This window comes from Triturus cristatus, chromosome 5_1, assembly GCF_964204655.1.
Source record: "Triturus cristatus chromosome 5_1, aTriCri1.1, whole genome shotgun sequence".
NCBI lineage: Eukaryota > Metazoa > Chordata > Amphibia > Caudata > Salamandridae > Triturus > Triturus cristatus.
In genome coordinates, this window is record NC_140587.1 from 493,369,699 (window position 1) to 493,397,329 (window position 27,631).

Here is a 27,631-nt window from a genome sequence, read left to right on the forward strand (position 1 = left end):
GACAGACAGAGACAGATAGGCAGAGACAGGGACAGACAGAGGCAGAGACAGACAGAGGCAGAGACAGACCGAGACAGACAGAGGCAGAGACAGACCGAGACAGACAGAGGCAGAGACAGACCGAGACAGACAGAGGCAGAGACAGGGACAGACAGAGGCAGAGACAGGGACAGACAGAGGCAGGGACAGGGACAGACAGAGGCAGGGACAGGGACAGACAGAGGCAGAGACAGGGACAGACAGAGGCAGAGACAGGGACAGACAGAGGCAGAGACAGGGACAGACAGAGGCAGAGACAGACAGAGGCAGAGACAGGGACAGGGACAGACAGAGGCAGAGACAGGGACAGACAGAGGCAGAGACAGGGACAGACAGTGGCAGGGACAGACAGTGGCAGGGACAGACAGTGGAAGGGACAGACAGTGGCAGGGACAGACAGTGGCAGGGACAGACAGTGGCAGGGACAGACAGTGGCAGGGACAGACAGGGACAGACAGTGGCAGGGACAGACAGTGGCAGGGACAGACAGAGGCAGGGACAGGGACAGACAGGCAGAGACAGGGACAGACAGACAGGGACAGACAGAGGCAGAGACAGGGACAGACAGAGGCAGAGACAGGGACAGACAGAGGCAGAGACAGGGACAGACAGAGGCAGAGACAGACAGAGGCAGAGGGGGAGGGGGGAGACGGAGGGAGGGGGAGACGGAGGGAGGGGGAGACGGAGGGAGGGGGAGACGGAGGGAGGGGGAGACCAGAGGGAGGGGGAGACCAGAGGGAGGGGGAGACCAGAGGGAGAGGGAGACCAGAGGGAGAGGGAGGGAGACCAGAGGGGGGGAGACCAGAGGGGGGGAGACAGAGGGGGGAGACAGAGGGGGGGAGACAGAGGGGGGGAGACAGAGGGGGGGAGACAGAGGGGGGGAGACAGAGGGGGGGAGACAGAGGGGGGGAGACAGAGAGGGGGAGACAGAGAGGGGGAGACAGAGAGGGGGAGACAGAGAGGGGGAGACAGAGGGGGGGGAGACAGAGGGGGGGGAGACAGAGAGGGGGGAGACAGAGAGGGGGGAGACAGAGAGGGGGGAGACAGAGAGGGGGGGAGACAGAGAGGGGGGGAGACAGAGAGGGGGGGAGACAGAGAGGGGGGGAGACAGAGAGGGGGGGAGACAGAGAGGGGGGGAGACAGAGAGGGGGGGAGACAGAGAGGGGGGGAGACAGAGGGGGGGGGAGACAGAGGGGGGGGAGACAGAGGGGGGGGAGACAGAGGGGGGGGAGACAGAGGGGGGGGGAGACAGAGGGGGGGGGAGACAGAGGGGGGGGAGACAGAGGGGGGGGGAGACAGAGAGGGGGGGAGACAGAGAGGGGGGGAGACAGAGGGGGGGGGAGACAGAGAGGGGGGGAGACAGAGAGGGGGGGGCGACAGAGAGGGGGGGGGGAGACAGAGAGGGGGGGAGACAGAGAGGGAGAGGGAGACAGGGAGGGAGAGGGAGACGGAAGAGGGAGAGGGAGACGGAAGAGGGAGGGAGACGGAAGAGGGAGGGAGGGAGATAGAGAGAGAGAGAGAGATATGTGTATGCCGGGTCCGGTGGCTCAGTGGACGAAGGCGTCCGCTGCAGGGACCTGTGTTCCACCTCATGGTCACAGTTTTTTTTGTTGCTCTAGCCCCGCCCCCTCCCCCAATGACCCCACCCCCAAGGTACGGCCCTCGGCCACAAACCACACTGTAAATTTGGCCCCCAAGAGAAAGTTTGTGAGTACCCCTGCCTTAGAGTATATCAATGGCTTTATGGAATATGTTTTGAAATGCCAACTAATGTTACAAATAATAGGGACTCCGTTTATATAATAAACAGTGTCCTTTTGTAATTGACTGCTGTATTATTACTAATACAAGGTTGTAAATAATGTTTTTGTAAATGTTTTGTCAATTTAGATTGATTCGAAAATTATGTCCTGAAGAAGGTGAAAGAATAGAAATTGCTCACAAAAAACGTCGCGTCGACACATTTTTGTATCATAAAATTTGTATCTGTAATAAATTCTGTTATGCACCATGTCTTCCTTAGGAGGAGATATTTTTTATATATACTGACTGTTATGCTTTTGATCTTTCAAGAGTAAGAAGCCTTTTTAAATAAACAAATAATTTATTGCAAATCTTAATTGTTAAGTTGTTTTTGCCATATATACATAGCAGATAAAATGATGTTTGTTTAAAAGCCTTTAATGTTTGTTTTTAGACACTGACAAGCCATATAGCACATGATCCATTTTCACAATTTTGTCTCGAGGTAAGGGACTTTTTTTGTTTTCTTTGGTATCTATGAGACAGCTTAAACCAGACCATTGAAGGACATGTTCAATCACGATGGAGAATTCAGCAGGGGATACTAAAAGTTTCGTCTGTGAATTTTAGATACAAGGTGAAAATATTTGACATAGGCAAGTTATGTGCTGATTTCGGAGTATACTAAACAGGCGTTATGGCCCAGGTGTGCAGACGTGGAGCAACTTTACAACTGGACCAAATTCCACATTACTAATCACATGCACCGAGGACAATGCCAAGACACAACCTGTGACATAAATGCCAAGTTACTGAACCTACAGAGACTGTTACCATGTGCGGAGATAAGCAATTGAAAATATCAAGTTTCTAGAATCATAATTTTGTGTGCAGTGAGCATGTAAATCGTTTCTTCCAGAGATGAAGTAGACTTTGCGTACAATAGAACTTGCTAGATAGGTTGCACTTAGAGAGTAGAGCTGAATGACAAATCTCACTTTTTTACAAGACTGAAAGATGCAGCTAAATCGGGGGCGTGGCTTGGATGCAGAATATGGCAGTCGCACGATTAACCACTTCATTGCGGTTATTGTTAATCTGCCTAATATCGTCGGCTGAATCAAGCTGAAATCACTGCACTCGATTTAAGAACGCCCCTCCCCGAGCTTTTTGTGGCCAGGTTTGTGAGCTGTTTGAAGGGTTGGTGACCTTCCTGGTGAGCCACTCATGACGAGCGGGCCGCATGGAGACTGGAAGGTGTAGCTGTGTGCCCTGGTCCAAGGGAATACCACAGTCTGCAGTGCTGGAGACCCTGCGGCTGGGTCTGAGGTATGGATCGCTGATCTGATTAGTCTTCTCTCCCTCAAATTTCCCCCCTGGACGTGGGGACCACCGCCGATGGATCAGCTGAGTGCGGGAGCACTCTATAGTCCTCTGCACCACAGACTTGAGCGTGCTACCAGCGACTCTGCATGTCAGTGCTTATCGTGCCACTGTTCGTGGTACTAGGGATGTCTTCACAAGCGATCGAAAAGTCAACTATGAGGGTCTCTGGTGAGGGGCCCTTCCCTCCCCCCATTGGAATTTTCTCCCCCTCTTTCCCCCCCTTGGAGGTCCACCGGCAACATTGCCCGGAGCGGGGGGCACCCTCTTTTGGCATGCTGCAGCCAGGGGCGGGACACAGCTCCATAACACCCTGACTCAGCAGCCTGGGGGCTGCTTGTCAATGCTGGTGCAGCCCATACAGCAGACCGTGGAGATCCGCGTGGTACTCTGATGGGGAGGACGGAGGGAGAGTTGTTGAGCCCTGTGCAGTTGGTCTGTGGCTTTGAGGTCTTTTATGTGCTTGGGTCGGGACAGAACTGTGAGGTGCACCACCGAGGGAGGCGCCTCTTTTTCTCCTGCCATCCCCAGCTGGCCATAGGGGGTGGCTTGGCCTTAATTGCTGGGGGCAGACCCGTCTACAAGCGCTACGCCCTGGTTGAGGATTGGGTGAGGCCCTGAGGCTTGCTACAGTCGCCAAGCACGGCATGTTGGGGCCTATTCTTAGCCCTTTTTGATCTCCAATAGAGTTATTCCAGGATCTTTGGTTGTGGCGGGCCGGGCCTCGGGCGGATGGTGCTGCCTAAGCCATCTGTACCGGTTTAGGAGGCCTACATCAATCTTGCTACAGTAGTGACATTCACCCTGCCTTGCTGGCACTTGCTGTGCCTACTTACTGGTGTGCCTAAAAGATCTGCTCGCTGTATCTGTGGCTAGTCCCGATAGGGGGCCCTGCCGGCTAGGGCACCCCATTGAGGAGGCACCAGGTTAGGACCTGGTGAGTCTTATGGTGGTGCGTCCCTCCTGCTCTGCTCCAGGATCATTCATCCACATACAGCAGCATTCATGGAGAGTTCTGTCTCACTGTTACCGAGGAGGGCGCCATAGGACCGGATTATTCGTGCCGCTCTACATGCCATGCTGAGGTGGAAGTTAGGCAGGTCAATGAAGATTCTTTGCGCCCCAGAGGGTAAAAAATTTGATACCTACAGTTATACCCACCAACATGGCTAAAGACAAGGCCCCTCCGTGGGCCAAGCACAGCACCTTGGAAAAATATGTGCAGCCCAGAGGATGGTCCTCACTTACTGGGGAATGCGGACACAATGGTAAAGCCACGGATAACACTGCCCTCCTGGCAGCTATCACTCAGGCACAGGACATGCTCGATGCTAAAATTTGAGCTGTGGGTATGTTAGCCAATTCGCTTCGCCAGGACCTCAGAAAGGCAGTTGAGCGGATTACGAAGGCCAAGACCAGGGTGTCTGGGGTGGAGCATTCAGTTAGCGCCCTACAGCAGACAGAGACTAGACTTACTGCAGTGACAACGGAGTTGGCGGCAGGAGTAGAGAATGCAGAGGGCAGGGCTCGCCGTAATAACGTGCGGTTTATGGGCTTCCCACAAGGCTGTGAAGGTCCCTCAATGGAATGTTTTCTTGACCAATGGCTCCGCTCCTTGATGACTCTGGAGGGATTGTCACCTTTCTTTATTGAGTGAGCCTACAGGGCATTGGTACAGCACCCCCCCGCCCAGTCATCACAAGACTCCTGAATTATCTAGATAGGGACATTGTTCTCGAACATGCCTGGCAAAAGGACAAGAACTCCTACCAACCACTCACCATCATGGTCTTCCTCAATTATACCATGATGGTGCAAGCAGCAACTGCACTCATTCTTTGGGGCACAACAACAACTTTGTGGCCTCAACATTTAGTACATGTAGCCATATGAGGCTAGGAAAGCTGAAGATCATGTACCATTCACAGAATCTCCTCTTCGGAACACCTGAGGAGGTTTTTCAGTGGACTGATGAACAAATCCTTGTGAAGCCACACATTCCCCCGCGTATGGATTCCGACTCATCCCAAGGGGGTAGACAAAACCAACCTATCAAAACCCTGACGGCGAAGTGCACCAGGTGTCACTCCTCGTAGAGGAGCTTCCGACAGGATAGAGAGGCCCCAGTTGACGTGGTGGCCGTCGGCGACTCGGAGGACAGTCTCTTCTCCTACTACTTGGCTTTGTTGTCTGCTATAATTGTGTACGAAATCTACAGTGATCCTTGTCGTCGTTCTGATGATTAGCGACCACCAAACTGTGGGAGTGGCATCTTAACTTTCCCAGTTAATTGACTTTGTTAGGTATGGCGATCCATTGGGGCAGGCCCGAAGGGGCCCCCTGTTGGGACCAGGCTGTGGTCAGCTCCATGACAGATACTTCCTGTTATACGACGTATGGGGGCTGGGAGGTTATTTGGGGTTTGGTCAAGTTATTATTGGTATCCATACTGTTATGTTTCTTTCATACAACTGCTAATGGCCTCTCCGTTTGCCGTCCTCACCTGTTGAAACGTTCACAATAGCATGTTATGAAGTACCCTAAAGTAGCTGAAACCCTAGAATTATTGCATGTGGTGTCCTGAAACGTGAGTGGCTTACTCGACAAAGTCAAGCGGGGGCAGTTTTGAAACACGCTAAACAGAGACTCATCTCTTGGGATATAAAGTCCCCTGTCATGCCTGGTTTGGGTTCACATGGGTCTGTCATTCCGGGTTCAAGAGGCACATGTAACTTAAACAGTAATCATGTTCCATTCCAGCTTTTTAAGACTTTGGGAGAACACCGGGGTCGGAATACGGCTGTGAGAGGCATGCTATATGGATAGCCCCTCACTCTTCTCTGCATATATGCCCCTCCTCCCCTCCGTCAGTCATCATAGACTTGATCACCAGGGTTTGGGGAACTTCTTGAGGGGCGCACAGTGATTGGGAATGATTGGCATGGTGTCATTAGCCATTCAGCCGATCTGTGGCATTCTTCACGGCGAAACTCCTGGTGGATCTCCTCTACCCTTCTTTCTGTTTGCCCTAGGTTTAGTAAATGTCTGGAGGTTACAACACCCACGTCGGGGAGCTATGCTTTTTTTTCCCTTCAGCACACAACTACTTTTCCGGTCTCAACAATTTCCTTATCCTGCATTCATATTTACATAGAGTTTCAAACATCTCTGTCCTGGCACAGGGGCTCTCCAATCATTCCCCAAGAGCTATCCGACATCGTGTGGGTCGCCAGCGCCCCCGGTATTCCACTGGTGCTTGTCGCACTGGCACTTCCAGAGTCTGGACTATAGTCTCTGTATTGAGCTCTCCATAGAGGAATACCATGTAGTTAATACTGGTACAGTGATGTCTCAGGCGATGCTATGGGCAGCTATGAAACCCACAATGCAGGTGGCTGATATTCGTTTTTCTTCTGGGGAGCGGCAACGTCGGACACAGGACTTGGTGGATCTCGAGGCTCGGATGTCGGACTTAGAGGTACAGGGTTAACCAGAAGATGGGCATCAGGCATGTAGACAGCTTGGGTTTTTGCAACAACAGTACCAACAGACCCTCTTGGAGGAGGCCAAACAGTCATGTGAGCGGACCAGAGCCACATATATCAGTGGGGTGACAAATCAAGTAAAATGCTTCACAGGCTGTGCCAGTGTTCCGGACTCTCTTCCTCCATTCCTCTTGTACGTGATTCAACAGGCGCTTTACTCAATGATCCTGGGGAGGTGGCCTGCTGTTTCACTACCTACTTTCAGGATGGATTGGGTGGAGGACTTTGTGACAGCAATCCCTCTTAAAACTCTCTCCCCTTAGATCCGGACTTATTAGGCAATGCTGTCACTAGGGAGGCCCGGGGGCCTAACGGATTACCCTGTGGATTCTTCAAGACCTTCATGCTAAAACTTCACACCCATCAGCGCAGATGTTGCACCCATGCAGATTTGCATGCAGTGACATTTTATCACGTTACAACTATTTCGCACAGCAGCGGTTTGGTTCCTACAGCTCTCTTGTGAAACTTCTTAATAAATGACCTCTTTGCTAATAATGGCTCACAGCAGCGCGTTGGTTCCAACAGCTCTTTGGTGGAACTTCTGTTTAGATGACCCTTTTGCTAATGATTGCTCACACTCTGTTCACTTGTTCTCGTTCGTTGAAACATATTCTTTTATTACTTTAACACCAATTTTATTCCTTAAGTTTGTTTGGCGTATGTACCTATGGCTCATAGCACGGGACAGATGGGGTAAATTCCCTGACAGTTGTAGGCGAGTTTCGCATAAATAAACAACCACTAGATGAACGTTCACAATGGTATGACTGAGCAAATCATGTATTTTACATATTTGTCTCATGTGCTGTGGCTCGACCATGCTATATTTTAACCACAATGTAAATGGCCCGGTGGGTTGTTTCACTACAGGTTCCACCGGTGAATCTGCTGAACTACAGGATCACTGGTTCAGTATTATACTCTGCCGCTTATTGTTTATTATCTCACACTTTTCACTATTGTCTTCACTCACGTATAGCAGTAGCTAGCATAAGATCCTGATGAAGGCCGTGACACTTTTATAGGTCTAAAGGCCGATACATGTTGATCGCTTCCTAATGCAGCAGTCTCTAATGGTGGCAGTTACATTACCTGCAATTTGTTTTAATCCTGGCACGAGGTAACATAATAAACCTTGTCTGGCTAACCTCGTAACCAGTCTTAACCACCATTTTCCTTAGCACTGCACTCCTCACACCACACACCTGGCTCACATAGGGTTTTAGGATAGCCCCTCTCCTAAAAAAACATCCCTGAGCTCCTCTCTCGCAGCGAGGGGGTTGTAGCCCGCGTCACGACTATGTGACGCGAGGAGGTATCCCTATAATGAAGCTTGAAACCTTTGGTGTGTGAGGGAAACAGTCCTTAAAAGGAACCCTCCCCCCCATAATGGTTGGCTCTATCCACACACTCGTTTGACTTGTTATTGGACCCGAGGGCTTCTTTTGTGATAAAAATTGATCCACTCATCAGGGCATCCGCGGACTGCAGCTAGGATACCCACTGCTAATTGGCGTGCCATTGGTGCTTGCTTGTCTACACTGGAATATCTTAAACCTACTCGATCCCTCACAGAAGTGGAAATCATGGGGAAAGGTGACAAAACACAAACAAAAATCCAGTTCGACTAGTGTAAGCCAATCAGGAATAGAAAAGAGGATCCCATCCCCCAACTGCGGAGCAGAATGAGGATCCAACTGCCTCTAGAGATGACTTCCAGCAAATACTAGCGGCTATGCAACAGAGGTTGGCCTCCATTGATGGCAAGATGGACTCATTGGCTTTCCCAATGAACCAGATGTCCGAATGTGTGGACAAGCACACCGAAAGGCTCGATATGGCGGAGCACAGAATATCAGTCGAGGATGCACAAACCGAAATGGGGATGGCGCATAAACAAATGGCTAAGTTACTAACAACAATGCGCGACAAAGCTGAAGATCTCGAAGCATGCTATAGGCGCAATAATGTGTGTATACTGGGCCTACCTGAGAAGACAGCTACCGGAAACATGGAATTATTCGTTAAACAACTACTGGTGTTGGGCCGTGAAACTTTCTCAGAGGTGTTCTTTGTCGAGTGAGCCCATAGCAGACTGGGCCCCAGACCTCCTCCTGGTGCTACACCTCGCCCTCTGATTGCAAGAATCAGAAACTATAGAGACAGAGATGCAACATTGAGGCACGCTAGAGACCTGAAAGTACTTAAATACAAGGGATCAGAATTAGCTCTCTTTCCGGACTTTACTCCGCAGGTACAGGAGGCACGCAAGAAATTTGGGTCTGTAAAGCGTAAACTAAGGGAACTCAATCTAGACTAAGCAATGCTATACCCAGCTAGACTTCGGATGAACTTTCCTGGCAAATCCAAAATATATGGCAATCCTAACCCATTGCAGTAGGACCTCAAAAAGTACAGTTTTGAAAAATCACAAAAACCATCTCGGCCAACGTCAGCTTAGAGGGACAGTGCGCCCGAGGATAATCTGCTTGAGCCGGCTTCGTAAGTGTAAATGGGACACTAGTTATGGAACAGTTATAGATAATATCTGCACTGAACTGCCTGGGTCATATTTGCTTTGTTGTAATAACCCTGTAAAGATTCACATAATGTAAAACCGCTGCATAGGTGTACAGTACTATCAACCAGATGCCTGGATGGTAATATAGCGGGTGTGCAGTCGTAGGCTATCTAGTAAAACCACAGGTCTGGCTGCCACCGCCTCTGAGTGTATTACACCTGGGTAGTATTTGTGGGGAAACTGTTTTTGGGCGGGAGGGTTCAATTCAGGGTGGGAGGGAGGTTAGTTGCGGCGTTATAAAAGTGCCATGTCTAATTGTTTTGATATGGAGTGGGTAAGGGACGGGGAGCTTTTCACGCTGCAGTCTTTATGTTATGTCTAATGTATCAGCAGGAAATGTACACAATGAAATACGTTTGGCATATATATTGCATGATAAGTCAAATTGGATATGGAAATTACCACATGCCGCAGCCCCCAAAAGCTAGAACCAATATCAGATCTATGCCCTGGAATGTCAGGGGCCTTAATGATCAGAGGAAGATACGTAAAGTGGCGGCCTATTTGTATAGGCATACTATTGATGTCGCTATCTTACAAGAAACACAGCTTACCCCAAAATCAGGACTAATGACCCCTAGAAGAACCAGCATTGGCATAGCCAATAGGTCTCACCTTTGGGACCTTATAAGTGTTTAGCCATGCAACAGTTAATGTTGTTGCAGTAAGGATATTGTGCTGCATAACTAAATACTTATAAAGGTCCCAAAGGCGAGACCTATTGGCTATGCCAATGCTTGTTTAATTTTAAAATGTTGGCCTGTATGATCCTTTAAAGGTTTGGGGCAGATTTTTGCTATTTCTAAATGTGTGTTGCTTTGGGAGGAACAACACACACACGTTAAAGTACAGGGCAGACTGGAAAGAGGCGAGGGGAATGCTGGTAAGCGGTACAGTGCAGATATGCACCGCAAAGTAGTGGGGGCACGGTAGGCTGGTATTAAAGTTGATGCCAAGCTGCAGGCAGACTAAAGTGAAAGGGAAAAGTGCAAGGCAAGCTGGCGATGCAGAGGAAAAGAGCAGTGGCGGGAAATAGATACAGGACAGAGCCCAGGGCAAACACTGTATGGCAAGGTCGGGCAGTTTGGCAGTGCAGAGAATGAGGTGCAGGGCAGGCAGACGGGTTAAGGGAAAGTTGCGGGCCCGACTGTTTGGGGTTGTAATCTGAGACAGTCACTCACAGGAAACCCGCAGAGAGGCAAACATGCGAGGCAGGAGGAGGAGAGGGCGAGTCAGAAAGAGAAAGGCAGTCAGAAACGAAGAATCGGAGGGAGAAGGGCGGGTATGCGAGGCGAGAGGCAGGCAACAGGAAAGACAAGCCCGGGAGTTGTGTGCGCGCGCGCTAAAACGAAATAAAAAGTGACGCGGCCGTAACCGCAAGCTTTAGGCCACAAGCATAAGCATGTGGTCGGATTTTTAAAGCCCACTTACTAAATGTCTCGCCAGACCAGCGGATGCGCTGGCTCAGGCGAGACCTAATAAAAAGCACATGCATATCATTCGGATTTACTTTCCATGCTAGATGCGTGCTCATCTGGGTACGTAGAAATTAGGCTTACATATACATGAAATAGAAGTAGATACAGGGGGCAGGTATGTGCTGGCAAAGTGCTGCAAAGAGAACTTTAATGTGTTGCTGGTGGGGGTCTATGAACCAAATTACGATGATCCACAATTTTATCATGCACTACAAGACAAAATAATGAGACACACCCATATGCCAATACCCTAGGGGGGGGGGGGGGGGGGGGGGGGGAGTTAAATTGTGTACAGAACCCCGAATTGGACATGTCTAAAGGGGCCCCTAGGCACCCATCTAGAACCGCAAGCGCAATAGCTGGTATCGCTGAAGCGGAGGGTCTCTGCAATGTGTGGCGTCATCGTTCTCCCTTGGGCAGGGAGTACACGCACTATTCTTCTGTCCATGATACGCACATTAGAATAGACTATTGGTATGCCTCGCAGGCAGTGCTCCCTTTCATACAAGACTGCACGCATTTGGCGCGTACATTATCTGACCATTCCCTGATAACTCTGCAGAAAACGCTAAATAATCTAAGCAACAACTTGCGAGCATGGCAATTTCCTCAATACTAGCTATTGGATACAGGTTTCCGTGCAGAACTGGGCAACGCAATTGACTAATTCTTTGTCTCGAACTTGGGCAGCGTATCCACCATGGGCTCCATCTGGGAGACTTTTAAAATTTACATAAGGGGTATGACGATCTCTAAACATGCTGTAGTTCTAAAATCTATTCGCACTCAATTACAAAAGTTTGAGAACACGCTTAAAATATTTGAGGGTAGGCTCCAGGTAGAGGGGGATCCCCATATACTTGCACAAATTACAGCTCAGATTGACGAGTATAATGAGTTGGCAGAAACTGAAGTTAAGCACCAAGGGAAATATGCCATAGCTAGGGTTTATGCGGAGGTAGACAGACCCAGTGCCACCTTAGCAGCGACAGTTAGCCCCCCAGAGGGGATGGCTATGTCTCAACAATTTACAACGAAAGTGGTGAACTGGTGGACAGCACACCAAAGATATTGGAGGGTTTTGCCAGTTATTACCCAGGCTTATATACCTCTAAGGGGTCCTCTGCCTCGGAATCAGACGAGGAATATCTTGCACATATAGCTATGACATGGCTGGAGAATAACGACAGAGAGAGACTTATAGCCCCCTTAAGGCCTACAGAAATATTGGCAGCACTAAAAGAAATGCCTAACGAAAAGGCCCCTGGAGCAGATGGATTAACTGTTGCTTTCTATAAGGCATATCAAGATAAACTGATCCCACGTTAAATCTATTTGAAGAAATGGCTGAACTGGGCAAGATGCCACCATCTATGAGAGGGGCCACTTTGGTCACCCTATTAAAACCTGGAAAACCTTGCGAATACTGTTCCTCCTACAGACCCCTGTCACTGCTAAACACAGATACAAAACTGTTTGCCAAGGTGCTGGCGAACAGACTAGCACCCCTTCTGCCTAAGTTGGTACGGCCGGAACAGACATGGTTTGTCCTGGGGCGCTCGCTAACTAGTAATCTCCGTACCCTATTTGGAACCATGGCAAGAATCAACCCAAATGTCAAGGCAGCAGAATTATTTATAGATATCGAGAAAGCATTCGACTCGGTGGAGTGGAGGTTTCTATATGCAGTTTTGGGAAGAGTGGGCTTGGGCGACATCTTCTTAAAACTAGTGGCGGTCCTGTATGCACAGCCAGTAGCACAGGTGCGAGTTAATGGTGCTCTGTCACACCCCATAGATATCGCCAGGGGCACAAGGCAGGGATGCCCACTTTCCCCCTTCCGTACGCCTTGGTGGCGGGAACCACTGGTGTGTGCAATGCATGATTACCACGCATATAGAGGGATACGATCACTGCAATATGACCTCACTATTGCAGCATGTGCGGATGATGCATTACTCTATATACACAATCAGGAGCAAAACCTAGCACCGATGTTGCAAGAGGTGGAAAGATTTGGGCAACACTCAGGGCTATACAACAATTGGCATTAGTCAATAGTTTTTCCGTTAACGGCTGCCACAGAGTGGACTATGGACCCAGTAAGATACCTGGGCATAAATATACATACGAATCCAGATGTCATACTATCTGAAAACTACAGATGTGCGATTCAATAATTAACAGAGGTCAATGAAAAATGGATTAAGCTCCCATTGTCCCTTGTGGGTTGAATTGCACTGATGAAGATGGCGGTGCTCCCTCGCTTTCTATTTCTTTTCGCAAACATTGCCATCAGTTTGCCTTAATCCTTTGTTCATAGCTTACGCACACTGCTAACACGCCTCGCCTGGGCTGGAAAACAACCTCGAGTAAAATGGGAAAACCTAATCAGACCATGTTCGAAATGCAAGAAATGAAACCACTGACGTACATGTTACTATCGGAATCTCCACAACATGGCATCACAATACTTTACACACTCCTTAAGGGGCAGGCAATCCAAGTAAAGCAGAAATTTCAGCTAGAATGGGAGGAAGAATTAGGAATGGAAATCACAGTTGCGCAGTGTTAACACTGCTTTAGTAACATTAAAGCTATTTCGCAGAACAGACGGCACAGATTAATTCGCTTTAAATACCTTCATAGAACTTATTATACCCCAGGACGGCTATATAGATATGGGTTGAGGGCGGACGACAGATGCATGAGATGTACAGTAATAAATGCCAATTTCATACACCTGGCATGGGAGTGATCTGGTATCCGAGCATTTTGGGGAGGGGTGTCCACCGCATTGAGCGAAATGCTGGATCAGGTAATACCACAGTCCCCGTTGGTTGCTCTACTGGGGTTTGATAAAACCATTCCAAAAGCTGTGAATAGGCTAGCCTCTATTGGCCTACTGCTTGCCAAGCGTAGGATTGCAATGAGGTGGATGCATGGCCCCTTGCCTAAATTATCTGAATGGCACACTGATCTGGCCTATTGTTCTACGCAGTCTGAGAATTATAATGCGTTAATGCCTGTCAAATGTCAACCTAAAGATATTTGGGGACCATATCATACATATCTGTTGAAAAAAGCTGTAGAGGACTCTACACACACAGAGCTGGATAGGACTGGTGTCGGTTGAACAATGTTATCACTAGATGGTCGAATTATGGTGCATATAAAGGTGGGTGGAAATGGATCGAATTAAGAGGGACGACAAAATATGTTGCATTTGTAAAATATTATGAAAATTACGTGTATTACAGGTACCCACAGGACGTTACAGCCTTCTTTGAGTACTGAACAGGGGGGTTGTGGACTAAGTGTCGTAAATGTTACCTATTCTGGCTTTAAATTGCTATACCAATCATTGTGTACACTAAAGCAATTGTATTGTGTATATACTGCAAGTACTGCTGTAATGTTCCTTTTTTTTTCTTTTCTCTGAAAACGTTAAATAAAGTTTATAAAAACAAAACAATGGCCAGGGAGGCAGAATGCACCAGGGAAAATCCTAAGCGTAGAAAAGCCAGGTCTTCTGAAGTTTCCTGAAGGTTAAGTGGTTCTGGGCTTTCCTGATAGGGGGTGGAAGTGCATTCCAGACACTGGGGCTTTTGCACAAAACGAGCGGCCTCCCGCTCTTACTTTCTTAACACAAGAAACAGTGGCCAGCTTAAGGTTAGCTGAGCAAAGGGGCCATACGGGGACCGTAGTCCGTTCCATCGTTATCTGCAGCTCAGCCATGCCATAATCCCATACATTGCATCCTCACCTGATCTTTCCGAATGTAATCAGTTAGAGGGTAAACTCCTTATGGGAGTTCTAGGTGACTGCAAGATTGCACAAGTTTACCAAGCGCTTATCTCTAACCACTCGGACATGTTCATGGCTCTCCGATGGGCGTGGGAGGCTTATGTGGGGGCATTGGAGGATGAGGATTGGATCGAGACTCTAGGCACACCTCGGAATGTATTTCACCTGTCACCGGCTGTGGTGGATGGGGAGGATTGCTTCCCCGACTTGTCATCATACTGGGAAAGGGCAGGGCAGTCCCGCTCTGAATCACTTCTAGCAAGGGTCTCGAGCTAGATAATCTCAATGGACCTGAAACTCACTCTCCTTCATATTACAGATGCATTGAGGAGGCAAACACCACAAATTGCCGATGTTATTTCTAGTCCTGATCCTGGCGAAGCACTACATAGCAAGGGAGTGGAAGGCCACGGCTCCCCATCCTTCGTGGTGTGGAAGGGCGGCTTAGATTATAGTATGGGTCTGGAAGTGGCAGAGTGTAAGGCCCAGGGCTGACCACAAAAACACACAAAGATATGACAGGCCTGGGCAGAGTACAGGGGTGCAGTGTTAGAACCGGTCAGTTCTGTAAGATAATTGGTAAACAACGAAATTCGCCTATTTGCAGGTTAGGGTGGGATTGAATGAAACTGCATCGAGTGATCTGATTTCCAGGCTTACTATGTATCATCTTGCAAGAATGCGGTGGAGGGGGGGGGCACTGTACAAGTATTTGTTTTTGCATTTTCTTTATACGTTCTCTGTTTCCAGATTTGTTGGCCGTAGGATCGTACAAGTCTTGAAAGTTCAATAAAATTTGTGGCAACCAAAAGGATGCAGCTAAATCAATTAAACACCATGCTTCAGCTAACCTCTCAGTCAGGATGTGGCCAAGAACTGGAGACGGAACAGATGAAACCATCAAATGATATGATGGACTGACTTGCTTGTTTTAGAATGATCAATATATCAAATACCTATATAGAATGGTTACTACAAATGATATCTACAAAGGTTTCTTAATTCCAGGCCTTCCTTGTGAATGTTGAATTAAGCTTGTGATCATCTGCCTGGTCCGGGAGGCGGGACATGTTGGCTCTTTGTACAGAACTAGGTCATAATTGTAAGAGCATATTCGACACATTTAATGTGGGGAGGGATCATTTTTTACTGTTAACAGAAGGTAGTCAGAGTGGGGAAGGTATAATGATTATCTTTCTTTTCCCAATTACTAGTCATGGAGTATGAATGTTATATGACATAAGGCTTGCATACCAGATGTGCAGAAGGTCATGGCGAGTGATCAAAATGAATAAGGTCAAGGAAAACGTACACACTAAGAACGTTAGAGGACTGAATCAACATGTCCTCATTTGGTGAAAAGGCAACAGTTGGGCAGCTTGCCTTTAGGAAATACTTAGAAACTGCTGAAGAAACTGAGGTGGTGGATTGGATGAACAGGAACTGTTTGAGATGTAATTCCTCTAAGATGCAGATTCTTTTGTTTAGACATTCCGCCACTAGCTGGTGTAATGATTGGTGGCATGCTGAGTTAAGCCTTGCTCCAATTCCTACCTTTGTAGCAAAAAATCGTGGGTTCAAATTTGATGACAAGCTCTCTCATCACCTCCAGATCTTATCAGTGGTGGAAACGTGCTTTTCACTGACATGCTCTTTAGGATTCGTACCAACAGTATGGCAAAAAACATTATAGATGTGTCCATTACTTCCAGTCTTGATTATGCAAACCCTTTATAATATGTGCCTGCGAGAATATTTGATTGATCGCTTGCAAATAGTTCAAAACACTGCTGCCAAACTGATCCTTCAGCTACCTTGATATCAATCAGTTAAATTGCAGCTCAAGGAACTCCACTGGCTCTCCATCTAGTGAAAAATCATTTTTAAAGCTCTGGTTATTGCCTACTGCTCTTTTCATAAGGTCGGCCCCAAATACCTATGCAAGAGGCTGTGTCAATACTTGCCCTGTCAGCCTTAGATTAGAGAAAGCCCCACTTTAAAGATCCCTCGTTTTTGTCTAATGACAAGGGGGTTCCTTTCTTTTACCAATCTGATCACAAGGGCTTGGAACGCCTTGCCTCGCTCTCGTGGAGAAGTGTGGCTCAATGATTAGAGCGGCAGACCCTGATGCAGAGGTCTAGCCCAGGACCAGGGTTCAATTCCCTGCCTCGGTGGGTCTTGGGCTCAAAAATTCCACGGACCTGACAATTCTTGCCTCGGTGCCATTCTAATCATGGAGTCCCACTCTGCAACTCTGGGCAATAGCTTGCTTAATCTCCACAACGGCCCCCACAACGCTAAGGATGCCTGGCCTCCACCTTGGGGGTGCCCAGGAGTGGACGCCTCACAGGGAAAGCCAGGATGGGTTCCACAGCGGTATTCGTACAAGCGCCTTGAGACCCTTGCGGGTGAGTAGTGCACTATACAAGTATCAATTTACATTTACATTTCATCGTCAAATTACTAATGAAAATCAGTTTGGGAAAGAACTTGCCTTTTCAGCCAATGATTGGTTTCATTCCATGGCTCTCTTCTTGCTTCCAGCGCCTGAATGATTGGCTGGCAGCTTTATAAATTTGACAGCGTGTATTTTGAGTAACATCAGGTCAGTACTATTAGAATAGAGGTGTGCTACTGTCCTACACGCCCCACGATGCTCTGGCCTAGAAAAGGAATGTCTTGTGAGTTAGAGATGACGCAACCCTTTTGGTTCCTGATGTTAGTGAGTGGGTGTTGAGTGACAGAATTCATTATGTAGAATGTTCAGTAAAATGTCACATGCTGAGGAATAAAGACATGTAATACCAAGCTCCTTGTGTGGCATGATCATTTGCCTGTATTGGCTGGGAAGGACGCTACTACTGGCGACGAGATAGGGGAATTACGTTAACTCCGCAATCCAATGAACTGAGAGTACTCTTCCAGAGCGTTTGCCGTGGTCCAGCACACTGCTCGTGCATGCTATGTGTACCTCAGTCAAAGTGAAAATCGACGGGTGGCATATGTGAAGTCAAAGCGCCACTCCAGCCAGTGAAAGACCTGTGAAGAAAGTGAAGGCCTTAAAAGAAAGTTGGCGGTTGGCTAGAAATTTGCTGGTAGAGACAAGAGATACTGCACCACAGCCTAACACAGAGCCGTCATTCATTGGCAATGTTAAAGGCTGCGATAACCAGGTCTAGAAAATCTCTAAATGCAGTGATAGCCAAGTGCAAGAAAGCGCTAAAAGTGGAAACACTGCCTATGCAAAGAAATGCTAAAGGCAGTAGAAATCAAGTACAATTCAAAGAGGTGAGAAGGGCGAAGAACCTGTGCAAGAAACAAAGCCACTCCTCACTGCCACAAAAGTAGACAGGGCCTCACAACCAGAGAGCGGGCGCGATGATACAAATATTGGCACATGGCTTGTGCTTGGCGAAGGTGCCGGTCTCCAAGCAGGCAGCAGACACTGCCGGAGCGAGATCCGCTCCAAACAGCATAAAGTTCCACAAGTTATGATGCTTCAGCATTCCTAAACCCACTGCCTCTCTTCAATACAAAGAGCAGAATATTGGTAACAGATGGACTGACTGGATCGAATCTTTCGATGATTTCATTGATGCGTTGGAAGAAGCAAATTACAAAAAGATCATTAAATATCAGAAGTGTTTAGTGGGTGGAGGAGTAAAAGGAGCGATAAAGAAAATACCTACAAAGTGGTGAAGTGACATACAGTCAAATTAAAGGGAAAGATCAAGTAAATCGCACTGAGAAAACAAAATGGATGCCAGAAAGTTCCAGAGACGTCCCAACCACACCCACAAGGACAAGTGGCAACATCAGTTAAGGCAACTAGAAACTGAACGACATCTACTGTCATCAAATTCCTCATCTAAAAGTTCGTCATTGTCAAGGGGCGGTGAGAAAGATGGGTGTGCAAAGTCAATGTTGACTGGTAGACGATGTGCGCATGGAGGATTCGCTTCTTGCAAGGAAGAATGCCAGTCGAAGCTAGGTCGAAAAGTCAAAGTGCAATGTTCATTTAGACTCTGTCCAAAAATCACACTGAAAATTAATGGGTGCTCCATAAGATTTATCATAGACAGTGGTGCATTGATAAACATTATGCCGGTGAAAAAGTACAATGAACTGTCTCCAGTGCCCCAGTTACGCCTGTCGAAAACCAAAGTGTTTATGTGGGCTGCTTTGACGCCACTGCAGAAGTCAATGTTCATTCATAGCAACTGTAAAGCAAAAAAAAGACAAAAAGTACAAGCACCAAATTCATGTCCGGCAAGGGACTTTATCGAGTGCATGTTTACTCAGTTTCAGTACTGCTACTGACATGGGGCTGATTTATGTACACTGCAATGTCAATGCCTATCATGAGGTAGCAAACCAGTTTCCATCCTTGGTTCATGGGCTAGTAAGACTTTTTGCATTTGTCACCCCGAGTGGGACAGGTATGCCCAGACGTGGGTCCCGTGCTCTCCATGCCACTGGAATCAAGCTATCCTGGCTGAAGAGGGGTGAAACCCAGAAACCGGTCCTAGGATGCTTGTTTCCAGTCCAGAGAGGACCTAGCTTGGCAGTTCGGGCTGGACTGTTCCCATGAGGCACAAGGTCAAGACTGATTTGCATATGGCGGGGTTCAAACTGGAATGGCATAGTGAGCAAAAAAATGATGGATTTAGGCCCAGATCTCTGTACTGGGGTGAATGTATGACATTGTTCTGCATTCTGTCCATCAACTGTTGTTTTTGCTCTAGTAAGACTTAAGACCATGAAAGTGCAACTTCACATAAATCTGGACATCCGTCCTGTTGTTCAACAGCATTGTCGAATTACATTTCATTTACAGGAGACTGTTGAGAATATTAAAGCACAACATTAAGCGATCCACTAGTCCAAAGCCAAGGGTATCACCCATAGTGGTAGTGGTGAAGGATAGTGGAGGAACTGTGCTCATCTGCGTTGACATGTGACAAGAAAACAAGGCGACTGAAAGAGAACATCATCCAGGTCCGCAGCTAGCTCACATGATTTAGCAGCTGAATGGACCTAAAGTCTTTTCCTGCTCTGATTTGAAAAATGTGTATCATCAACTGGAAGAGAACTGTAGGTACATTACTACCTTTTCAACTCATGTTGGCTTATTTAGATATAAAAGTCTACGTTTCAGAGTGTCCTCAGCTGCAGATCTTTCAGGATGTCATTCATCGCATAATACAGCCAGTCACAAATGCTTTCAATTACAGTATTGACATACTAGTTTTTGAGGTCACACGAAAGGAACATGATAAAGCTCTTACTCAAGTGTGACCTATACTTACTGATGCAGGTCTCACTTTAAATGCCGCATTGAGTGAGTTTCATAAAACCAAACTCAAGTTCTTTGGTCATATCTCTTCTAAAGGGTGAATGAATCTGGATCCAAATTAAGTACAAGTCTTGCCATCAACTTGTCCCCCCACAAGATGCAACTATGCTGTGATCCTTCCTTGGTATGGGCAGTTATTGTTCAAGATATATATTTACGTGACTTTGCCACTTTAAGTGCCCCATTGAGAGATGTAACTAAACGAAATGTGCAATTTCGAGGGTCACGTGAATGTGAACAAAACTTCAAGAAAATCTAGTCTGCAACTGAGAATGCGACTGAAATGGCATAGTTTGATCCGAAATTGCAGATGCAGGTTGTTGTTGATGCAAGCCCAGTGGGGTGCCATCTTTGCCCAGCACACTTGACATCCCAATGCCTTTATGGCTAATGCTTACTAAAGTTTGTCATCGACGGAATGTGCATATTCACCACATGAAAAGGAAAGCCTCGCAGTGGTGTGGGCTTGTGAGCATTTTCATGCGTTCCTATATGGAAAGCATTTCACAGTTGTCACCAAGCATTGGTCACCATTTCAGCAATCCTAAAGTTAAGATGCTCCCTAGCATTGCGAGGTTGGGGTTGCAACTGCAAGAGTATGATTATACGATTGTGCATCATACAGGAATAGATCAAAACCCTGCTGACTACTTCTCATGTGTAACAATACAGTGTCCTGACATTACTTCTAAAGCAGCCTATGTTAATTTCATCATGAAATCCAGTACATCTGCTGCCCTATTGGTGGAACAAGTCATTGCTGCCAGAAGCATTGACAGAGATTTACTCAAAGACATAATTAGACGTCAATCATGTCAAAAACCTACCCGACCTCTTTATGCTGGCCTTGAATACCAGAAAATCAAAAATGTGCAGGAAGAACTTTGTTACCCCAGAAGGCATCATCTGACGAAGGTCGAGAATTGATATACCAGAGAGTCTGAGAAAATAAGTTATTAAACTGGCCAATGAGGGACATAGTGGAGTTGCTGTTACTAAACAAACTCAATGGAACCAATTGTGGCTCCCTCGTCTTGATGAAAGTGTCGAAAAGGAGTCAAGGGCATGTAATCAGTGCAACTGCTTATCATCCAAAACAACCCTGCATTGGTTAAACATGTCTGATCATCCAATGTATGCATGGGCGGAGATTGCAATTGATTTCTTTGGACCCACTGACAATGAACATCATCTACTAGGAATTGTTGATGAATATTCTCGTTTTCCCCTTGAGGCCGATCTATTGACAACTAGTCATGACAAATTCATTGAGAGATTAGAAAGTACTTTTGCAACATTGGGTGTTCCTCCAATTTTGTAATCTGACAATGGCCCGCCTTTCAATAGTCAAGAATGTAAAGATTTTCTCACTCATCTAAATGACAAGCATCAGAAAAGCACACTTCTCTGACCATAGGTGAATGGTGTTGTTGAGAGATTCATGAGCACCCTCAAGAAGACCGTTCAGCGACTGAGCTGGAAAAGCTTGAACTGAAATCAGTTCTTCAGTCTAATCTTCGTGCATACAAGTCAACTCCCCATTCTACCACGGGTGAAAGCCCTGCCACCTTAATGTTTGGGAGAGCCACAGGAACCAAATTGCCACAATGGAACACAGATCCATAGACATCGATAAACTTTGCACCACTGATTCGTCTTGCAAACGCAAAATGAAGACCTATTTGGACAGACGATGTTTTGTTCGGAGCACTGTGTTCAAAAGAGACCAAGTTATTGTCAGGCAGAAACAGAAATGAAATTCTGATGCTGCTTTTGATGCTGACCCACTGAGGGTTGTGACTAGGAAAGGACACATGGTGACTCCCCACCATCCTGGAAAGTCTATTATGGGAGATTCTTTGCATTTCAAGCACCTGACTCGGCATTCGCCAGCTCCAGATGTCAGAAGAGAGACTTATCTGCCTGAGAATCCAGAGAGCCCAACTACTATATCAATGTCTTTGTCACCAGTGCCAGTCATGGATACTTCTCAAGTATCTCTGCAATTTCACATGACCAGATCAGGGCGATTGATTTGAGCACCAAAATGACTTCTTGAAGAGTAGTGATGTATATATGTATTATTTGTACTTTTTAATTGACGAGAGAAATGTAATGTTTTGTGAGTTAGGGATGATGGGACCCTTTGCTTCCTGATGGACTCGGTAGAACAGTGATAGAATTGACGATGTAGAATCTTCAGTTAAAAGTTACAGACTGGGGAATAAAGACATGTAATACCAAGCTTCTTGTGTGGTGTTATCATTTGTCTGTACCCAGGCTTGGCAGGACACTACAGAGGGCATCATACATTTTTCTACAAATACCACAAATGCAAGTGACTGCAGAGTTCCTGGCCATTCACTGCTATTTAAGTTTGAGGTTGTGGGACATAACGAAATCTTAGAGTGAATATAAAATTACAAGTGACATGCAATTAACCACAGGGCCCCTGAAATTCACAGTAACACTCTAATTAATTGCGATGTCCATCTTTCATAGGAAGTTTAATTTCAACTATCAGGTTCAGAACCAGTTATTCCAATCTCCAACATCAGAGCAGCAAAAAAAGACTTATGTTTTTCACTGCTGACAGAATAGCAAAATAATGATAATGATAATAATTTACAAAATTGGTCTCCAAAGCCTTTGCTCCCTCTTTGGCTGTGATCTGCCATAACACCCTCTTAAGATCTCTAAAGACTCAAGGAAGGCTTTAAATAAAGACAATAATTTTCACCTCTGGGTTCGGAGTGACATGGACAACTTGTCCTTTATTCATGTTGTCTGATGTGACTCAGAAACCTTCGATTAAAAATATCGTTAGTAATAGTTGTCAATACATAATTTTGGGGAGTGGCCAGACAGCAGATCGACACCATTCAGATTTGCCCATGGTTACTCACTTCAAGCCACGATGCTTGCTTCTGTAATAAATCAAATGTACACGGAACACACAGGGATTGGATCCTTGCTCAGCTGAGCTCATTATCCCTGTACTCTGCTTTCCCCCTTTCTGAATCTAGCCACACTGCTTTACACCCCTTCTCTCACAATCTGGACTTGGCACTTCTGGTAAGACATCACAAATGATTAGAATAGAGGCACTACTGCCCTGGATCTGGGGGTTTTACGAACTGATCACAGAAAGAAGGCTTTCCAATACAATCACCGAAACCAAGTCACAATTGACCTGGTTATATACCCTGATGCAAAAGAGATGAAGGCTTGCATCACAGATCCGCAGGCAAGTATCAGGTTTTAGGAATATAGCATGAGACAGAAGGACACTCTGTTAGCAATAGCCTCAAGATAGTGTGTCCCTAGAAAAGATAGAGGGCAAATCAATGGAACTTTTTCTTAAAAATGGTTCAGCACAGGTGTTGCCTCCTAGGGCCTAACTAACCTCTTCATAATGGAATGGGTGCGCAGAATTCCAGCAACTGCGAGTGGCGACTAGACTGCTAAACTACAGGGCATGTTACTTATTTTGTATTTGGATATTTTTATAGAGCGCACATAACCAAAAGGCATCAAAGAGCTTAGGTCAGACACATCAGCATATTGGTAAAAGCCAGCTGGCCAACCACCTAGACAGAGAAGCCACCACCCTTCTAAGGAGACGCAAAGAGCAAAGTTTTAACATACCTACGATAAGGGTCAACCCTCCCGATAGGCTCAGGAGGGCTGTTCCCCTGCTTTGCTGTAGCCAGCGAAAAAGCACATTCCCCCATCTGGTTTTACGGGACCTGGTTTTACTTACTCCTGCAATGAGCAGTCTACATTTCGGACTGTACGATGACATTCAACTAGACCTAGAAATGTTCAATTTTTAAATCTTTTCTACAATCTGTCTCAGAGGGCCAAATTCGAAAGGTATTGGAGCAATGCAATGCATACAGTGGAACACCTTGTGAGAATGTTTGTCAACGCAATAAACTGAAGGAATTGTATTACACGGAGAAGACTGAATTCTCTGAATATCATGGCAAAATGTTGCATAAATAATGTTGACCACTAAAAAGTGGACAGATAACAGTACACTGGGAATAATGAGCCAACATTAGACTTCTTCAAATGAGAAATCCTCTTCATCGTATCTGCAAGTCTCTCATGTAAATTTAAACTAGACCACCTCCTCATGTAAATTTAAACTAGACCCCCCCTATCAAAACTTTCACACCATTCACAACAACATATCGACTACAAAGAGTGAACCCTCATAGGCACTAGGTTAGTTATGAGGACTTGTGGGGTTTAGGCCCCACCAATAATTTATGATAAGAGCTCATGGGTTGGGCCAGGATCTTTAACATTGCTTACTGGCTGGACTATGCAAGACTCATGTATTGCTAGATGCCTACTTTCGTAAAAGACAATGTGTAAAATAGTTATCAGTATTTCAAAAAGGGGACTAGTGAGATGGGATGTCATAGACAACATAAGGCTGTAGTTTAAAGCCGTCGCTCATTTCTCACACCGTTTGCACCTAGGCATTATAACGTTGAATGCAAGACATTTACTTTACTTCTTAAAAAACGATACTTTTTCAATGCACCAGGCAAACGTACTCCCTTGTTTTAAAAGGTCCTTCTGATTCACTCATCAGGCCAACTCGTCAATATGTGGGGAACATGCAAATTACTTGCAAGGGGTAAAATAACCTAACTTCTTTTCATATATTTGGATAGCTCCCTGGACATGTTTGTTGCTTGTCACTGCGCTCGTTTGGGGCTCTCTTGGTGTTCCCCTCTTCTTTCCCCCTCCCCCTGGAGGCCCCCAAACCAATAGTAGCGCTAATCACATTGTCTTTGATTACGGAATTGACTGAAGACCCCTGGTAGTTTTACAGTTGTTAATTGCGCATCAAGTTTACGGATGCACTGAGGTAGTTTTTATTTCGTTCTTTATTTTTTTCCCCTTTAGGTTTTTTCCTTATTTTTTTTTTTTAAAGTTACTGTATGGCAGTCATATATGCACTATATACATCTATGATGTATAGTGGGGATAATAGACCCAAACCGCTCCCTACCGCGCACTTTGCCATAGCGAGGGTTCACTATACCATTAACGTAAAGCCAAAGGAGATGGTCACGCTGGAGACAATAACCATGAACTCAATGATATAGAGGAACAATATTTTGATTCCATGTTATATAAATAATGTGAAAAAGAGAGAGCTGCTAGAAAATGTTTTAAGAATAATACCCTTGCAGTGAATATGAAACTGTATTGAAAGTGATAATGCTTTTTTTTTCCAAATGTCAATAAAACAGATACTTCAAAAAAATTTAAAAAATTAACCTGTTCTTTTCATATTTCCATTCTGGATAAAATATAGTTAATTTAGTTTATAGAGCTCAACATCAGGCGGAGTCTTAAGAGCACCAATAAAAACAAAGCATTATTATAAATCTCTGAAATCCCTGTATGCAATCCATTGATGAAAAAATTAACTGTAAACTATATATTCAAATGCTTTTACAAAACACACTGCTAAGCTTTTAATTAATAGAGTAGGGTTTGATAAGGTTGCGACAGCCTTCCCAATGATAATGTAACATTGATGCAAATCACCTACGCTAATTATTTCCCAGCATTTTGAGGGACCTGATCCCTACTTTCGTAGGGTTGCTTGTTTATTTTTCTTGAGTTATGGTGAGTTCTTTCACTCCTGATCTTTTCCATGCACCACTGCACATTTGTGTAAAGGCATGCTGTGCTACAAGCACGACATCTCGCCTCCATATAACTGATTATATTTTAAGGACATGGCTCTCGTGGGGATCCTACAAAAACATCCCCCCTACTTGGGGCCTGAACTGCTTGAGAAGGGCACCTCGCAACGAGAGCAAAGGTTCAGATCCACGAAAGACTAACATGTTCAATCACCGTGGACAAACGGCGAGACTCGAGATGAGAACCATCAATTTTCAGGTGTCTCATTCTCTGCCACTCTCTCCTAACCGTGCCACATGTGGAAAAAAATTCGGCTCTCTAAGACTGCACCCCACCACCAAACACATACGAATGGGGAATGCAGCGCTCTTAGAACCCTCCACATGTAGGACGCCTCTCCAATGAGTACGGAAGTCGCACTGACCACTTTAAGATCCAGCACGCCGTCCTTAGCTTCCTGCAACAGGGTGACGAACTTGGTAGTGAGCAAACCCAGGCTCTTCTCGTGGCGGCCGGAGGCGCCGCTCTGGCACTCTGTGGCAGCGGCCATCCTCCGTGCTCGCCTCCACGAGCCCTCCTGCGTCGCAGCCTTCTCTTCAGTCGGGATCTTACACGGCCGCCCCGTGCGGAGCAGTAGAGACAACACGCGTACCCTGGCAGAGCTTCCACGGAGGAAGTGACGTTACAGCCGCTCACGGTTGCCAGAGTAACAGGATTGTTGGCCCGTGATCGGTATGAAAGCTGCCGTGCTATTTACACCTGACTCGTGTGCCGAAACTATTCCTAGTTTTAAACTTAGAAGTAAGAAGAATGGCAGTGCCTGTAGCTCACAGGTCCCAAGTCTTCCCTTTTGAGAGAGTGCATGCCCTGCCTCATGTTTAAAATTTACAATATTCATTATAGTGTTCCTCGTTTCACATATCGCTCACCCCCACTGCCTTAGTGACGGTTTAAAGATGTTGTTCTTTCCGACCAGAAATGCCTGCCCCCTATATTTAACTTGACAACGTAGTCGTAGCGGTTTACGTACATAAAAAATATGTGATTCTGATTGCAAGGGGGCAGAGCGGGGCCACTCACAGTTATAAACAGTGCTTAATTTGTAAATAAATTAGTGCCATGGCTCTCATCAGGAGGCCAGGGCAGCTTGCACCACACATAGTCCCTGACATGCTGCCAATTATAATACCAACACAACTATTAACCATCACACTCCTACAACTGTGACAATTAGGACTATTCCAGGCCCCCAAAGCTATAAGAATTGCATCAGCCACAGGCAATTTTAATTTTTAATGTGTATTGAATTAACAATTTAATATTGTGTTGTGGTCATCTCTAAATTAGCCAGACAGCGCCACCTTGTGGCAGTGCCTGTAGCTCACAGGTCCCAAGTCTTCCCTTTTGAGAGAGTGCATGCCCTGCCTCATGTTTAAGACTTACAATATACATTATAGTGTTCCTCGTTTCACATATCGTTCACCCCCACTGCCTTAGTGACAGTTTAAAGATGTTGAATTAACAATTGACTAATGTTGTGGTCATCTCTAAATTAGCCATACAGCGCCAACTTGTGGCAGACTGTCACAAGTGCGGTGTTGATAATTAAGTGCTGGTGCAAAGCACCGGAAACCCACCTGCTCAAATTAAGCACTGGTTATAAAGAGCAAAGTATTCTGCAATCAGGTGCACAATGCCCATTGGGCTGAAAGGGCTTAACAATTGAAAATGCTTTTTATTTATATTTGCTGTTCGAAGTATGCACAGATAAGTGCTGAAAATACGGCTTTAGGTGACTGTTCATTTTTGTACCATCTGGGACATCAAAATAATGAGCGGGCAACTCTAATCAGAAAACTGGAAGTTTGATGCAGATTCAGCATATTATTTATTTCCTCCACCCTCGATCCCTGATTAATGCCATAATAGCAGTAGTTTAACTCATATCTTAAACCCTACGCCGCCGTCAATAACATGCTGAATTACTTCAAGTGTTGTCTCAATGTAGGGTGCATTC

General features: G+C 46.1%; 1 protein-coding gene across 1 annotated transcript in view; it reads right to left on the minus strand.

Annotated features, from left to right (window-relative positions):
* E2F5 (E2F transcription factor 5) overlaps window positions 1–26,322 on the minus strand; it is a 284,908-nt gene extending 258,586 nt beyond the window's left edge. Inside the window, exon 1 of the mRNA XM_085605342.1 lies at window positions 26,039–26,322. Coding sequence (XP_085461468.1) covers window positions 26,039–26,164 — 126 coding nt within the window. The 5' untranslated portion in view covers window positions 26,165–26,322. The remainder of the gene's footprint in view (window positions 1–26,038) is intronic.
* Between the last annotated feature and the right edge of the window lie 1,309 nt (window positions 26,323–27,631).